The 17,819-nt window shown below is 40.4% G+C and overlaps 1 protein-coding gene across 1 annotated transcript in view; it reads right to left on the reverse strand.

The window, feature by feature from the left end:
• Nucleotides 1-269: 269 nt before the first annotated feature.
• The window catches only part of TRIO (trio Rho guanine nucleotide exchange factor), a 261,915-nt gene continuing 244,365 nt past the window's right edge, over nt 270-17,819 (reverse strand). Inside the window, exons 47-57 of the mRNA XM_086608471.1 lie at nt 17,622-17,799; nt 15,991-16,760; nt 11,745-11,992; nt 10,796-10,934; nt 10,419-10,446; nt 9,354-9,516; nt 7,130-7,251; nt 4,538-4,616; nt 3,684-3,884; nt 3,093-3,231; nt 270-1,571 (exon numbers count right to left, since the gene is read on the reverse strand). Coding sequence (XP_086464597.1) covers nt 1,029-1,571; nt 3,093-3,231; nt 3,684-3,884; nt 4,538-4,616; nt 7,130-7,251; nt 9,354-9,516; nt 10,419-10,446; nt 10,796-10,934; nt 11,745-11,992; nt 15,991-16,760; nt 17,622-17,799 — 2,610 coding nt within the window. The 3' untranslated portion in view covers nt 270-1,028. The remainder of the gene's footprint in view (nt 1,572-3,092; nt 3,232-3,683; nt 3,885-4,537; nt 4,617-7,129; nt 7,252-9,353; nt 9,517-10,418; nt 10,447-10,795; nt 10,935-11,744; nt 11,993-15,990; nt 16,761-17,621; nt 17,800-17,819) is intronic.

Below are 17,819 nucleotides of genomic sequence, written 5' to 3' on the forward strand. Positions count from 1 at the left end.
ATATATTTATTACAGTTACAACAGAGGTCCTCATAAATAGTTGCATAAAATGTTAAAGCCACAACATTGCACATGATATGAAAGAAAACAAAATCCCAAATGAGTGCATTTACAGTATTTCATCCTGCTGTATACTGCTTGACAATCAGGTCGGCAAGCTGGGCACCAACCCAAAGTCCTTTTCTAAGGGGACAGTGAGTACTGACCCAAACTGAAGACCCGCACAGTGGTATACCACCATTTAGGAAGGAGGGGGGGAAAAGGATTAGGGGAGGGGAGGAAAAAAAAAAAAAATTACAGACTGAAGGCAGGTAACAGTCTATATACAAGTAAGGCCTACATTTTATCAGAGCAAAACGATTCATTCTATTTGTATGCAAAAACTTTTGAGGTTGGATGCACTTAAAAGCAGAGTCTGATCTCAGTGCACTGCTACGTGAGATACATACAGGCGAGGCAACTGGAAAGCTCTAGGACCAAGTGAAAACCAGATGTTATAAATGGAGGCCGTATCAACGGGCAGCCGTTTTGGTGAGTCTTCTCCAGGCATGATATCATTTTTGTTTAACACCAGTGCTTTGAACATAGGCATTTCTTCCTTGAATAAATCTTGAAAACGGTAGTTAAGTTCACTTGCAAAATTCAACTCTTGTTTATTAAAAAAACTATTTTTTTTTTTTTTGCAGAAACCTGAATAAAATACTGTTACTGTATCGCTCGTGACTGCTTTTTTGCAGAGTACAGTGCTATCGTCCTCCACCCCAGTGAAGTCTGCATCGCCAGTCCCCCGCGCCACCCCGCGCAGGTCCCCCGGAACGCGTTTGCGCAGGAACATTCGCTAGCAGGTGGTTGGCTCGGGGTTTGCTTTCCTCAAAATTCAAGTCAACAGCTGATTGGCAAGAGGAGTCTATCTCCAGTCTGATTGATTGGCAGGAGGAGTCTATCTCCAGTCTGATTGATCGGCAGGAGGAGTCCATCTCCAGTCGGATTGGCAGGTGAAAGAGAATGAGAGAGAACTTCAAGCAAGGTCAAACTCTTGGCAAGAGCCTGCTCTGTAAGAAGTTTTTAATGCTACGGATGGGTCGAACATCATTCTGGTGTTTTCGCCGCTCAATGAACGAAGTCAGTCTGGATATGTCGATGCTGTCAGCACTTTTGCTATTCCCCAGCTGCAGCCATTGCTCCTGGAGGGCCAGTGCAGCCGAGGGACGCTTAGCTGGGTCATCCTGAAGTAGGAAGCATACAAAATCTTTGGCCTTCTGGCTAACTCCTTTGAAGTAGTCATCTGGGAAACTAAAGTCTAAGCGGCAAATATTCAGGCAAGTTTCCTCTACGCTTTCATCCAGGAAAGGAGAGACGCCACTAAGAAGGACATATGTGAGCACTCCAATGCTCCAAACATCTGAAGTGAGGGAAACAGGATTTCCAAGAATAATTTCAGGAGCTGCAAACTCTGGGTTTCCAAGTAACTGGTGGATATAATACGTGGTATTGAGCTGGACTGCGTCTCCAAAGTCAGCCAGTTTTATTGTTGGCTTGGTGGAACTCTGGTCCACCAAAATATTTTCAGGCTAGAAAACATAAAAGCAAAAGTTAAAATGTTGTTTTTCAAGTGAGTCTAACAAACATTTAATGCTCTAACGTTTCTGTTTCCCAGCCGGTGCTGTCAGCTCAAGAACGTAACAAACAGCTGCAAGCTACAAGGATTGCTGCTGGAGGCCAGCTCTGCAAAGCTCCTAGGCAGTCCTACCATGGCTTCTCCCAGACCCACCAGCAGGCAGTTTCTTGCCAACTACAGTATGCAACGAATGTGTTTTAGCCCCTGGCACTGTAACTTTTGCAGGAAACATAGTGCTGCCAGATAATACTGCAGATGTTTGCAACAGCAGCTCTGAAAAATTTCACAGGAACCTGTGTTTGGGAACTTAAGCTTACAGAACAGTAATTACAAATAGAGAGTGAATAAAACAACTTCTCTATTTGCTTTATGACAGAGAGACAATAAAACCCTTGCATTTAAATATTGGAAGACCTGGTCAGAATTTTCATGCTGCTTTCAACAGAACTTTGCTTTACTTGGTCATTCTTTAAGGGAAGTGGCTGTATAGATGGAAGTCAGGCACTGTCATGAGACTATGGCAGCAGAAGAGCCTGTTGGATTCACATGGCTTCAAGAGATCTGCCCCACTATTGGTGAGCTGAAAATGGAATTATTTTTATGGTTTTATTTCTGAAGCTACTGCTACTGTAGTGGTGATCTTAGCAAAAGTAAGAGTGACTTACCTACAACTAGTTTTTAATTAATTCATCTGTATGTACCCTGAGACTGGAAAAAGTACTGGTGAACTCCATATAGCACTAGAGAAAATTAAATGATATGCAGACCAGACTGGTTCTGCTTGGAAAACAGAAGTATGCAGAGGTAAGATGCAAGCTCTTTTTGCTTTTTCTCATCATGACCCTTTTTGGCTAAAGAGACCCTGCCTACAAGGTGACTTGTCAATGCTGAAATTCCTCATTATTCAAAAACAGGTACTAAAAAAACAGCATAAGTTTTTAATTAATATTCACATTAAGACCTTCTTATATAGTTTTTGCTACTAGAATGCATCAAATCCTTGTGGCTCAAGTAAAATTCAAGGGGTAGAACAGAGGCCCAAAGAGGTACCATTCACATAGATATCACAGCCCTCAGAGTGCAAAGATGAGAAACAGATTTGCAGGAACAGAAGAAAAGTAGTCTCTCTCACAACAAATTCTACACTTCTTGAGAAAGAAATGGATCTCAGAAAGTAAATAAATAAATGAATAAATAAAAATCAAACAAAACTGTTCCTGACAGCAATTATTTCCAGCACAAAGGACCACACAGGATCAGGAAGCTTTAAGGAGAAAGCATAGGGAATTCCAATTTTTCTGCTTTGCTGGCTATGAGTGATCTAAAGCATTTGGAGATGGAGCCCTGACCCATACCCTTCATACAGCCTCAAAGCAATTCACAGTTCTATGTTTCTAGCCGTCAGTTTCCTAGAAAAGGGAGTTTTTTATGCCTGGAATGGCACACACTGCCAGGAATACCATTCACTCCTCACCTTTAGGTCCAAATGTGCTATCCTGCAGTTGTGAAGATACTGCACAGCTTCCAGAATCTCTCCCAGGTAGAGTCTGATCTTCCCTTCCGTGAGGTTTCCCCATCGCACGACATAGTCTAGAAGGCGACCCTGGTCAGCCCTATTGGAATTACAAGGGTTATATTTTACAAGGGTTATATTTTTGTATCCATACATCAGAACTGAAAGAAAAACTTAACAGGCCATAGACTACAGGAATAACTGTTGCCTGTGGCACCTAGAAGACAGAGGAGTAGGGTATGGAGGAGATTTGATATTGAGCTATCAGATCACAACATTCATAATTCACTTGTGCAACAACTTGACATAAAATAATTCCTGGACCTTCAGACTATGATAGCAATCCACGTATCAGTTTAATATCTCAACTTGTTTCCTTCTGAGTATTAAACTCAACATTTTAATAACAGCATTAGACACCTGCAATAGTTTACTTAGGTGTTTTCAAACTTCTATGAAATCTTAAATTTCCTTATTCATAAACCACTATAAATGCCCCTGAAAGTCAGCTGTAGAAATTGCATTTTACAGATAATGTTAGAGTCCACACACATTTCTAACACTAGTATGTAGTTGGTGGAGGTCTCAAAGGTATCGAGAAGGCCAATGAGCTGGGGATGCTGGAGATTCTGCATGACTCCAAGTTCATGGGTAACCTGGTCTCGCTTCATCAACTTCTTATTCACAAACTTAGTGGCTACTGCTCGCTTGGTTCCCTTCTGGTCGCACTTCTTAACGACAGAAAATCTGCCCCTGGAATACAATATTGAAAGGAAAGAATTAACTGAGAGATGCACTAAGGACATACATTTACCTTGAAAGATATCCTGAGAGAGATCTAATTTTAGATTTCTAATAAGCTACACTTACAGAGCAGTGTCTGGACATAAAGAAGAGTTTTCAGTGCATGCATTGTCTACAAAATGTGTCTGTATAAATAATTAGCTCCTGATAAAGATCTGTTTTACTGCATTTACAGACAATTCAAGTCAGAATAGTGTCCAGCTTTCAAAAATCATCAGTAAGTTGGACAAATGTATGTTCTACGTGACTTATTTTGCCCATTTTCACACTTTCTTTGCCTGTAATTTTCATCTCTAAATAAAAAAGTTTAGGAGAGCTTCACTACAGAAGCAGTGTCAGTCACTGTAAGGCATGCTTAAAAAAAAAAAAATAAAATCCCTTAATCTACGATACCACTTCAGTCTAAATACGTTCTGTTTATGTAGTGCCATCTAGTGCTGGTAAGATTTTCGCTTCCACATTTCTATTTAATCCAACGTAATTCTGGCCTTTTAGGCTCATATGATAAGTATTTTTTAAAGACAATTTCGTTTTTTGAAAGAGAAGTTCATATTTTGACATAGACAACTTTGGAGATCAGCATATAGAACTATAGAACGCACCTGCCAAGCTCAGCCACTTCACTGTAGAGGGAATCAAAGTTGTCCTTCCAGATTACCATGATCCCATCACTTCCAGGACCTACAAAAAAAAGAGAACGACAGTATGGCCAAAATTTAATATAGTCAGATCCTCCTCAGAACTAAACTGTTGTCGTTATAACCAATGGACTGTTTATATGTTTGCAAAAGGAGAAACATTTGGACTTCATATTCAGTTTAGGAACAGATTTTTCAGGAAGAAAGTGCCTCAGTCAGAAGGGCCCCTGTTGTCTTCTGTTTGAAGCTGAATGTGTTCATATTGAAAAGCAAATCATGGCCTCATATTGCCCATCCACTTGCAGCTCAGAAAGAAAGTTATTTCTGTAATCAACTACTTTATTGATGGCCTGTAAAAACTACTGCAGCAACAGAAGGCAAAGAGTATTCTTTAATCTTTGCACCAGATAATGCACAAGAATTGACCACAATCAAATGGCAAGTCCTTCAAGTCCAAAGGACTGAAAAAGACTTCATAGATTGATGTTAAAACCTTACTTTGTGCTACAGCCTTAGAGTTTTCATCTTGCTCTTATGGACCAGGGAAATTAAGAGTAGGATGGGCCCAGAAAAACAGGAGCCAGAACTTCTTTACAAAAATATTAGTAGAGCTGAGTAGAAGGGCTAGGGAAATACAGCTGCCTGTCTTCTGGAGTCTAGTTGCAGAGTAACTGCACATGACATACCAAATTCTGGTTTAGTTGTGATTGAAAAGTGAATGCTTTTGGACACTTTTGGACAAGGTCAGTAAGACCAAGGACTGTGGCTGAAAGACAGTAGTTCAGTCTACAAGACTTCTGTGACTCTGATTCTGGCCAAATCACAGTTTTGGGCTTCTGTACTGGTGTAGGAAGGAAACTCATTACACTAGTTCCTCAAAGCGCACAGTTTCACATTGATCCTTGTCCATCAAGAGCTTTTTACTCCCCTGACTAGAAAGTTTCCTTGGCTGAGATACCATCAGTGGAATCATCCCATCCTGTTAATTCCCATATGACACAGGGTGGCAGCAAGACAAACTGGATTACACACCAAAGCAGCCTGGCCAATGCAGCAGAACAAATTCTACAGTGGAACTAATTCAGGTGCAGTGGGAACTGTCTGTACAGGAATGCGTAACCTTGGTGAGTTGAAGGAAACAGCAAAAAGAATAGGTATCTTACATTATGTCTCATTATCAACAATTTACCTGCCACTGGGGTAAAAAAAAAAAAAGGTGATCAGATAGTGTAGCAGTTACTGGAAAAAAAAGCTCTGTTTTTCAGGAAACAATAGTGTAAAGGGTTAAATTTTATTTTCTGCCTCTTTTATATATTGCAACACACCCATCCTAGGGCTTAACTACAGGCTGTCATGGGTCAGTGGGCAGGCAGCACTGGGAATAATCACCACCTCAATATGTTGGCAGTAAGGCACTGACTGTGGCTGCTAACAGGCAGAGCTCGAAGTGGCAGCACTGATTATAAACCCCCCAAAATTTCAGATGAGGTTTTAGAAGGGACATCATATTTCACAGACTGGTTTCAACATTCCAGGAAAATGGCAAAGTTTTTAGAAAAAAGGGAAGAAAACATATTTTGGAGAAGTTCAGGACAACCGTACAAGTCCTCATATCAGCTGGGACAGATGTACAAAGACAGAATGCAGCACTTCATATCTTACTTTCTTTTACATGAGTCAATTTGAGATAAGCCATTCCACCTAAAATCTATTAATCAATTCTTACCAATGGAGTGAGAATTGAAAATGAGAGGCTAATCTGCTTCTCAACAGATTAAAGGACCCAGATAGCATCAATTGTTATAAACTGCATGTAAGAAAGCCTACTATCCTGCTGTCTCACTGGGTTTCTCTATTTCTAAAAATGGAGGATCTTGACCACTTAAGAGAAGAATAACTGACTGCACAAACAGCAAACTGAAGCTATGCCATCAAACACATCAAGTAAAAAACTTTTTTTTTTTCCTTTGCTGTCTGCCTCCAAAATACAGGCATTTTCATCTTTGCAGGTTTCTTTTTCATTCTCTCACAAGCATTCAGGTGGCCCCTCACTTCAGGTATTGAAATAATGTAACTTAAGTGTAGATCCATGATGCAAAGACAAGAAATAGTTGTATCTCCTAAACACTGTGGCTTTACAAGTCAAGCAAAGATGCATATTAAAACACAGATCAATGGTACTCTTTTATTATCGGTACGCTTTAGAAATTATACGTGTTAGCTGAGAAACATTCATTGAGACTAAATTAAGAATGCAGATGACGGAATATGATTTTATCATAGTATGTTTGAACTAGTATTGACAGACAGGGTAAATGCACAATTACAGCACTGTCTAGGCATCTTGTCTGTATGAACCTCTGATTAGTTACATCCTAGAAGTGAACTATGCCTGTGGAAACAAGTCATACATCACAAGTGAAAAGGTTTGTTATAATACTCCTTTAACAGAGGGATGCCCAAGAGTTGGAGTTTTCTTTTTCCTGTACTATGGGTACCAGACACTTTGAATGCAGTTAGATTAGAAAATAAAAATAATCAAAGAGACAGGCCTACCTAAAACTCGTAGACTGGCGGAAGATGAAACCGAACCCATATCGTTTGCAGCTATACATGTATAGATACCATCGTCTTCTGCAGTGACGCCAATGATTTTCAGTGAAGCCTCTCCTAAGTCACTGGGAAATACAATGGCATCCATTAACTTTATATTCATTTAACAGACCTTAAGCTATGGAAATCAGGAAAAGTTAGACTGATATTATTCATTTTTCTTATTCTCCAGTCCCTCTCTCTCTCTCTCTCTCTGGACAAACATTACTAACCCTGTCCCTGCCATTTCAGAAGCGTCTACCAGAATTTGAGCAATTCGTGTCCATCAAGTACCTTGGAATGTCCTGCAGACTATTACAAAAACATCCTCACTGACACTGTCTCAGTGCATCTCAGGTTCCACTGTGTTTGAAAAATCAAATGCTTCCCCTGTTTCTCCCTGCTTCCTCTACTTCCTTCAAATTATAAAAAGCTGTATCGAGACAACCATCCATCACTGTTCTTTAGGAAAGGTTAGTTTCCACCCCTGACTCCCAGCATATAGAAGCTGATCTAACATTTGTACTTTCAGAGCATTCATCCCTTGTAAGAATGGGCTCCACCTTCAAGACAAAAGGTGCACAACTTTGGAGACCTCAGAATCTGGGAGAATGAGGATGGGAGGAAACTGAAAAAGACTTAAGTTTTCCCTCTGCTCCAGTGCGGACAGAGCAATAAGCTACGTAAGACCCCAGGAGAAAGATTCTGCAGATTCTTCCTTGATCTTTCTCACTGCTCAACCACCCTTTTTGTTTGTTGGTTTGTCTTTAAATGTCTACTTAAATCTTCCTCTGTGCAATTCATTTATAGTACTGTTTTGACCATCTGCCATGGGCATGAACAGCAGATAATTTTATTTGCAAAAGTCTCTTACAAATCTGAATACTTGGCAAGTCTACACTTTTCACCTCTAGGCTTGAAACAACCCTAACATTGTGTTATTTTTTCACAATTAGGCATGTTTTCAAGATTTTATATTATTCTTATCGCTTTCCTTTGCATTCATCCCAGTTACTGCAAGTCATTTGACTGACTGAAATAAAAACTATTTGCCATGGTCTTCATCATATGACTCAATTTCAGGGAAAAAAAGGAATGTAAGTTTCAGGAACACAGGAACATGACCCTCCTCCGCAGCTCAAAGAACATTTAATGATTATTATTGCTAAAAATCTGTCAGCCACAGCCAACAAGATTTAATGGATATAATTCTGTAACAATATTGGATTACAGTGAATTAAACCTAGCACATCTTACTCATCTTTCACAATGGTCCCGGCTGCAGCAGCAGAGCTGCCACAGTGCCTCTGTTTCCCATAAGAAAAAAAAAAGCCCAGCGGAAAGGAAAAAGCAGCAGCAGATAAAAAAAGAATAGTATAATATGCCACCAAGTTTGCAGGTAAGTTGGGCTATACCATACAACCTCTAAGAAGATGATGTACTCTTCTATCTATTAAAGAGGAAAGTTTTCACAAAAAAAACCCTTATTCTGAATTGAGAGCATAATTCATAAATAAGACATTTCTTCACACCGCAGTTACTCATTAAACAACATTTTCTGTATATAAAAGAATGCATTTTCAGAAAAAAACCCACTTTTCTAACATGCAGTTTCACATTCTAAATACAGCAATTTCTCTTATTAATAAGGTGCTTTGAGTTACCAGTTAGTCTGTTGAGTTTTATCATGGCAAAGCTAAAACCGAACAAAAATGCTAATTTCCATGCTTCAACAATGAAGATGGTGACACTGCCATGTCAGTAGGAACCAGAGGCTTTTCTTTGCAAAATACCATAGTATGATCTGAAAGCAGCCATTTGCCTCAAAAACGATGGTATGGCACTAACGAAAAGAAGGGATTGGCAGAAGGCATGCCATAGCACTGGCACGTCACAACATACCGTCCTGGTTCAAGCACTAGGTCAGCCTGACAGAACCACAACAGCTTCTGCAATAGCTAATCAGGAGTACCAGCTAATTTTCTTTGTTTTGAAAAATCAAATGAATATGACATGAGAGTATCCCAGCCACATATAGAAGCTACAAAACATTTTCAGAAAAAGATTTCTGTGTGAGGACAACCCTATCTTCATGCCTCAAAGTCAAGAGCTATCCTACACCAAGGGTGCAAACAGAAAACATAACAGTCTCAGCAATTCCTGTTGAACATCACACAAATTACTGTACCTGTATGAAATGCTGTGATGACCGTCATTGCTCAGTGTGTTATGATCAGGACCCTTCCAAGTAATGGAAGCCTTGGGGCGACCACAGACTTTACACCTAAGCACGATGGTCTCTCCTGTCTCACATGTTACCTCACTCAATGGTATTATAAACTCTGGGGGAACTGGAAAAAGAAAATTAATGGCATTAGGTCAATTAAAGTTAATCAATTTGCTTTTCTATTCCTTGTGCTCTCTCTTTTCTGTTAGACAAAGTAGTATGGTGCTTCAGATTTCCAAGGTTTTATCTATCCCTCTACCCTCGGCGCACATCCACGGTTAGGCCACTTCCTGGGGCTCTGCAGAACTACTGAACTTTTCTCTGCAAGAACTTGGACACAACACTACCGCTATGCCATGGTTAACCCTGAAGCCTACCTTGGTGAACCAAACACTCTGTTTATGGCAAGCTGGAGAAACCTTACAGTGAAAAGTATTTAAGGACGTGCTCTGCTAAGTTTGCAAAAGAGAACGCGAAACACCTCACTCATCCACTGCGGCACTGTAGTGGTTTATCTTTTTGCATACAGGTGAAACTAAAAAAGTTTAGCTCTGTGTATTAAGATAAAAACCCAGTTTGGCGCTGACCCCAGAGAGACACTATTCTTTGTTCTGATCAGCCTCTGCACTGGAGAGGCCCTGAACGTTCCCTAGGGTGTCGGGTTAAAAACGAAGCAGAAGGTCTCTAACTCCTGGCCTTAATATTTTACAAATTCAGCAAGGCTTAACTTCCACACAGGCTCCATGCAAATGCAGTAGAGAGTGCAAATCTTTCTGAAAAATGTGTCATATGGTCCTTGTATTTTCTATGACTTGGACTTATGAACAAAAAATGTGTTCCTTGCATCTTAAAATATAAATATGACATCTTTCATTAACTATCTCCTTTATCAAAAAAGAGCCTATGTGTATCTTGATAGAAAACACTCAGTTCCTGATGCAATTAATTTCAAGCAAATTTAAACAAATTAAATCATGTTGTGATCAAATTATATTTACTGAGAATTTAAAAATTAAAGCAACTTACCATCATAAATGTAATTGGGGTTGAGAAGCTGGAAAGGAGAAGTTACAGAATTAACATCCTTATAACATTATAACAAATTAAAAAATAGTAGAAAACAAAACACAAGGATGGCTTGAAGTTAGCTGTACCCACAAAGATCCAAGAAACATCTGAATACCAGAATTTTCACACCACTCTGTTCTTTCTGCAGTATCCTTACGCTACGTTACACTTGCAGGCTCGAAGATTTTATCTTCCTGTTTGGAGATTTGGCAAACACTGCCCATTAAAACTAGTGTTGCCTCCAATTCCTTCATGTGAAATTCTGACAGAAGCTACTTTTAAGGAAATCCCAACATGGCTCCTTTTGGAAAGTACTACACCTTCACAACATTTACCTTTACAGAAACCTTGTTGGCAAGTCCTTCTCGGGATTTCCGGTAACCGTTTTCTAGCTTGCCTTCCCTTTTGCCGTCTTTATCTTTTTTCTCAGATTTCTTCCTTAAACGGAGTGCTGTGTGCCAAGACGTAGACTTCCTGAATACAGAACATTAAACTTTGATCAATTTTTGTCAACTCCAGGCTATGTGTTATACACTTGAGTTTCAAATGGCATTGGAAGAGTATGTCAAAATGTTATTTCCTTTAATTAACGTATACTGAAATGAAATACTCCGTAAGAGATACTACTCTTGGTTAAAACTGTAAGCAAGCTAGTAAGATGAGTCTGTAGCTCAGTATTTCTGAAATCATTGCTTGAATGGTAAACTTTCTATACAAAAATACAAACTGTCAATCAAACTGAGCAATGATCAGTATGAAATCCATATAAAATATAGCCTATAGAAGCTTTACATAAAGCTTTACTGCTTTTTTTACTTTGATACAATTTCTCCCATCGCACATTCGAGAGAGAGATCTTCCTAGCACAACCAGCCATTCTCAATAGGTTTGTGGTTCAAAGTAGAGATCTGGGAACTCCGAAATCTTGTTTCACTTGGAACAAACATTCCCTGACTGTTTTTCTAAATGAAGGTGTCTAGCCTGATAAGTCATTCTATTAAATAAAGCAGTAACTATTTCTGCCCTTACATCAGGTATTCTTTCATCATCTTTTCCCAGAAGATTGCACTACTACAGCTTTTTAATAAAGAACACATGCTTCTGGGTGCTTTCTTACTAGCTTATGTTTTGAAGTTTGCTAAGGGACCTCTCAAGTACTCATTCTGCTTGATGTTAATTTATTTCTCATAGATCACATCAACTTTTGGTTTAAAAGGTTCAAAGCCTTGACTAAATTGGAAGTTTTTCTTCCTCCTCCCCTTCTACACACACCCAGGCACTCACTTGATGGTTCCATCAGGGTTGTCAATGATGACTGCACTGGTATGCCCCAAGACATAGCCGGGAATCCAGCCCTCGGCTGCGGGGCACTGATCAGTGGCGGCTCTGAACACCAAAAACATGTTCTGTTGGTTGCTGGCTAGAATCTGCACGACCTCTCCTTGGTAGACATTTATCTCATCCTCCTTCACTGCCGTGTAATCGTGTGTCACCAGCATGGTGGAGATATTGCTACTGCTGCTACTTTCACTCTGCAAGTGTCAATTGGAAGCACAAAGAGGGGGAGAAAAAAGAATCACATTTAAAGTTCATGAAGAAGACAGGCTGTTCTTGGCCTGCTACATTACCTGCATAATCCACATAACTTACGCTGTAGTCAAAGAAAAGAGCTGCGACTTCTCTTTTAAAGCTGCCTGTGTCTATTTAGCTTGTGCAAATTAGTTTTATCTTTGAATACCTTCACATACAGCAGCTGCAGAAATACATTCCCATTACTTTTACTCACCGTTACTTCACTAACTAAGGGTCGGTTTACACATAGATCTCAACTCGTCTTCCTTTCAGTCTCTGACACTGAACCTCACATCTTTATCAGGCAACAAAACTACAGCACAGTGCGTAGGACAGTTTTTCATGATCTTATAGGTGCAGTTTCAAAATCAAGACTTTACCTCATAAAGACTGGAAATCCCAACAATGAAAAATATATATAGTCTTTCCCAGTATTATTTGCCAGATCTCAGACACCAGCCTTCTGCACACAAAACACGACAAGGTACAAAAGAGGCTTTTGACAGCGCCTCTCAAAACCTCAAAGCTTGTCCCTGGTTGAATCTCTATGGTCAGGTTTGTTCTTTCAAATGCACAGGTTTCCTCATCGAGCATTTGCAGAGAGCTAATTACGGTTGATCAGGTGTACATCAAAAGTCATGCTACTTTTCAAACCAAAAAACCTTCTCCTGGACATGAAACCACTGGAAATTATTATTTTTTAAAAGTAAGACTCATTTTGTCCATTTGCATGCATTTCTCATTAGGTTTAATAAACAGAAATGTGAAATCTATTATCAGACTACGCAATCTATTCCGTGAAGTAAGTTATTTCCTTCTTGAAACAAGTTAAAAACAAAGGGGATGGCCTATTAATGATGTGGCATGAGGCATGTATGCCCATCTTTTATCTCTGTTCTTACTTCAAACTGTTTCAGTTAACTACCAGTGACGGCTCACTGTTGCTTAGTAGTAGCTAAGTTGAAGGAAGAAATCAGTATCCAGCTGTAGCTGGAGACTACTACGTCCCATGTAGTCTAACCACACGTTAGCACCACATACGTGCTAGCAGTGAAGGGAAAGCCTGGCACACAGGATTAAAACATCATTTCTTCTCAAAATTGTCAAATATTTCTCCCCGCAGTGTTGAGGAGATACCGGAGCGGGGAGTGGATGGCATGGTACACTAGGAGACTGGAAAACCACGTTCTCTTCCGACCTGCTAATGGCCTTGAACAAGTCACTCCATCTCTTGCTGCCTGTGATTCCCAATGAGCGTTTTGGCTGGCTAGCCTACTGAGAAACTAAGATATTTGGAAAGGAATAATCTCAGATTACTCATTCATAGCATGTGCAGCACACTGATGCCTGGGCTTCCAGATAGTCTGTACATTGTATTCCAGAACTATTTTATTCATCTGTGTGAGTCAAGTCCATTCTGTCTTTTTTCCCCTGCTAGGATGATGAGACAAATGCTACCACAAAGAAAGATCTCATCCTGGATTGTACCTCTAGTAAAGGACAATTTATGTTTAATTCCAGAGGCTGTATTTCCAGCCGGAGAACTCATTTTATTTGGCTTAGAGGACTGTCTGTGTGATCTTTTTCATTAGCAAGCCCCTTCTGTGATTCAGGCAAACCAGGGATAGTAGAACCAAAAAAAGGGTCTCATTTTCATTCATTGTTTAAATTAAGATTACAGCTTGCTAGATTCTTTAAGATAGACAAAACCCAACTCTATTCAGAGAAAGTTGCTTTTCTAAACTCCTTCTGCTAGACTTACAGGAGGAGAGGAAAGGAAGTAGCAAAAGCAACCTAAGCCCCAAATCTTGCCCCACACACTATTCCTGAACATACTGTTTCATATCATGCAGCAGGATTTGTATAACTGCAGGACTGACCTTCCGGTAATATAACATTTGTTTTTCATAGTTAAATCTTGAAGGATCATATTAAAATCTGCATATTTCTTATTTTCAACAAGGACAGACAAATCTGCGTCTGCTAACTATTAAGTGACAAATGTTCTCGTGAACGTGTTTATATCAGAATTTATTCTCACTACAGAAAGACAGCCTTTTCTTTTGCCTTGCAAGGAAGTAATTAGTCTCACACAGTTAATGTTTTTCTATTGCAAGTTCTGCTGGTCATCACAGACTTCAATTACGGGATTAGAGGAGGAATTACAATCAAAATATAAAAAATGCTCCCATATTCCTGAAATACTAGCAAAATCAATTCCTTTTTCTTCTTCTTAGAAATAACTTCTCTGCAAGTAGCCAACCTTAACCACATGTGCAGTTAAATACACACACACAAACGGTTAAATCAGAATAAACCTTCACAACCCATTTTCTCTAGCATGTTGAACATGGTGTGAAATCTTGCTAAAGCATGGTCTAGAAATGAGGTTATAAATGAAGAATTATGACTCCTCTCAATTACCCAACTAAAAGAAACATAGTTGTGAAGCAGAAGGCATGCATTCAGATATGACGTTTTACAGTAAGATAAAAACAATGGTGTCTTTGCTGAGATAATATCAAAACTCAAATGTTTTGAAAACTCAGTGCCATTCCGTCTCTCCCTCTCACTTTTTTTAATGGAAGACCAATTAATACTATGCAAGTTTTCTCTGCAGATAAAAAGTATCACCATCTTGATTCACATATTATGAAGGAATTGCAAAATACTCAAATTATCCCAGATATTATATTATCATCACATTTTGCTAGACTGAAGAGAAACACAAGACAGAGCTAAATCAAACGGAAAGCTGAAGGAAGATCGGGATAAAAATACAATACATGCAAAGCATCATTTTTTCTTCTGAAGCTATTACAAAAGTAAGTGTAAGAACTAAGAAGTCAAGAAAGCTCTGTGTGTTAAAACAGTTCTAAAAAGAAATGCATGCATTTAAAAAAAGTCCGGCAAGTTAGGTGATTTGCAAAACTGGTATTGCATACGATTTGTGAGAGAGTGGAAAAACAAACATTTGTGAACGGAACACTTAGTGAGAGAAAAATCAAATGTGAGTTTAAAAAGAAAGGCACCATAGCCTGCCTACCACATCCATGGCAAGTGCCTTGAAAGTTTTGCTTTATATTTGCACATGCCCCTGTGATTGCTGTGTTGCATTTCCTGGTGGACGTTTTGACAGAGAATGTGGATTCTGTTGATACCCCAGCTTTCCGCACAAACACACCACGTGCATACTAAAAGGTTGAATCTCCAGATGCCCTAAGCCAGTTCTTCTTACAAAGCAGAAGAGACAAGTGGAGCCGCTATTTGTTTTGGTTGTAGTAGAACGTGGATTATTTTAGCTAGGTTTTGTTGGCCTATTTTGAGTGGATTTCAGGAAGCTTCCTTGATCAGACACAGGATTTAAAAAAAGAATGTTGTACATCAACTAAGGCTGAAAGGAGAAGGGGGGGGAAATAAACCAATAAAAAATAAAAATCAAGCAGCCCAGGGAACGTACTGTAGATGTCTCCGCGAAGTTAAAACTCAACAGGACAATGGTGGCGGATTTGTGCGTGAAAGGGAAAAAAAAGCCCCGTGGCAATCTGCCAAAATCTCGAAGTCAGATTTAAGTGCTGGCTGCAATGCATGCCCCAAGGTGCTCTGGCTGCCACGCTTCAGCATGTTAATTATGTGCCTTCAAATTAGAGACAAAAAGCAAGGAGAGCAAGTTAGTACCAGCCTAGTGATCTATGTTTTCAGCAGAGGCAGAAGTCGCGTCTAATGTTAGCAGTTGCTTTTGTGTCTGTATACATACCCATGTTTGTATGCATACATACACAGAGAAGTAGACAATTTTGTTTTTTTAATGTGCAGAAGATACTCGAACAGTTGATTATTTCAGAGCAGTACAGCACTGGAGAGCCAGAAGTTAGTACGGAGAGTGATGGTAACGCACAGAAAGGGAGCGTGGGAAGGTTTTAGAAGAGCTCGCAGGACAGAGGTGCTCCGCTCTTACCCCATTACTCTGGGTGGAGTGAACTGACTGCTCGCTGGTCGAGGAGCATGTGCTCATGCGGTCTGTGTCCTTGCTGTGTGAAGAGTGGCGGTGGACCTGCCGCTGGAGGGAGTCATTGTCCCCAGGGAAAGTGAAGGAGCCAGGGCGGCTGGCAGGGGATGCTGGGATGGAGCTCCAAAAGGAGCCCTTCTGCAGGGGGCTGCTGGGTGGAAAGGTTTCTTTGCCAAAAGGAGAAGGGAAAGTCGTGGAGAGAGGAGAGTTCAGTGGTGAGATGGTTCCTGGCCTTGGCTTCCCAAGCGTCAGTGATCCTATGCTGTTTCTTGATCGACTGTCCTCTGAGCTTCCACGTGAGTCTTTCTGGGCTCCGTCAGCTGAGCCAGAAACGTTTCCCGCTGTCTTCCTGGGACTTTCAATAACTTTCATCTTGGGAATCTGCTCAGCTTCTCTCTGAGGACCGTCCGGTTCTGCATTGGGAGGGTGCCTGTCTGGCTGGCTCAGGCCAGTTTCTAAGGAGGTGTTGTAGTGTGGCAGGGAGAGATTGTGAATGGACATACCTGACATCTTGTCTGCCTCTGCTTGGGCCGAGGCTGCAGAGGAGACCAGGACTGGGGAATGGTGTCTGACAGGCTGGGGGATCCGGGATGGCCGGCTACGGCTGGAGCTGGGGATGCCACTACAGCTGCTGGGGCCGCTGCTGTTACCGCTGCTGCTCCCGCTGCCGCCTCCACCACCACTGTGGTTCCTCTGGTACTCGATTGGGGACGTCAAGGCTGCAATGGGGGCAGGAGGGGAGGTGATCAGGGAAAGGAGGGCAGGAAGGGAACAGAAAAAATGTATAAAACAGACGTGGTTACTGGCAAAAGGAGAGTGCTGTTCAAATAAGAGAAATTCCCTTAGAGATGCTGGTCATGCTGTAGACCTCAAGTCACTTTGTTATATCACACCTTCGTAACCTCCTATATGTACCTCTATTACAGAAGAAAAATCTGAAACCAGGGAGGAATGTTTTCCTCCAGGTCACATTGTCAGTCAGCAGCCAAGCTGGGAAAAAAAACCCAGGTGTGACTGAATTCTCAGCGCATTGTTCCATTCATCACAACTCTTAAAAAAAAAAAAAAAAATCTAGATTGGGGCAACAACCGATGGATACAAAAATAAAGCAAGAAACTTCAAGTGTCACAGCAGACATTACTGTCTTCTACTTCTCTCCTGCAGAATCTGAATGTTGTTGCCACAGTAAGATGTGACAACAATGGCAACCAAAATAAGACTAGCAAAATATATCCTGAATATCTATTCAGATGCTTAAAATTCCACTTGGTTTTAGCCTTTAAAGGCCTGCATTTGCTTAAAAGGGGTACACAAGCTCCCCACCTCAACGGATGGTGCCAATCTTGATTCACTCCTACAAAACATTTGGAAAATTTCAGCAAGAGAACACCATGTAAATTCAGACTACCGCTCTTATAATAAACGCTAGCATCTGTTCTGAAGCAGAAATGTGGCACATATTCCCCAACTGTTCTGTATTAGATCAGGAAAAAGGAAACTTGCAAAACATTTCAAAGCCAAGAAACAAATGAGAGAGAAGTCGTTCAATTATGAACTTTCAGTGAGAGGAAATAATTTACCATTTAAAAAGTTGCGCTGGTTTTCCAAAATTTGGTTAATTTCATGGATCCATAACTGGCGGACTCCTGGACTGGCAGAATGCAAAATAAAGGTCTCCGTGACATCGCCCGTTCTTGATGTTAGTGCAAATTTACATGGATCGCTGTCCACATTTTCCTCCAGGGAAAGGCAACTCACCTTCGTGAAAAAAAGGAGAA

The sequence above is a fragment of the Tauraco erythrolophus genome, chromosome 3, assembly GCF_009769465.1.
Source record: "Tauraco erythrolophus isolate bTauEry1 chromosome 3, bTauEry1.pri, whole genome shotgun sequence".
NCBI classification, from domain to species: domain Eukaryota; kingdom Metazoa; phylum Chordata; class Aves; order Musophagiformes; family Musophagidae; genus Tauraco; species Tauraco erythrolophus.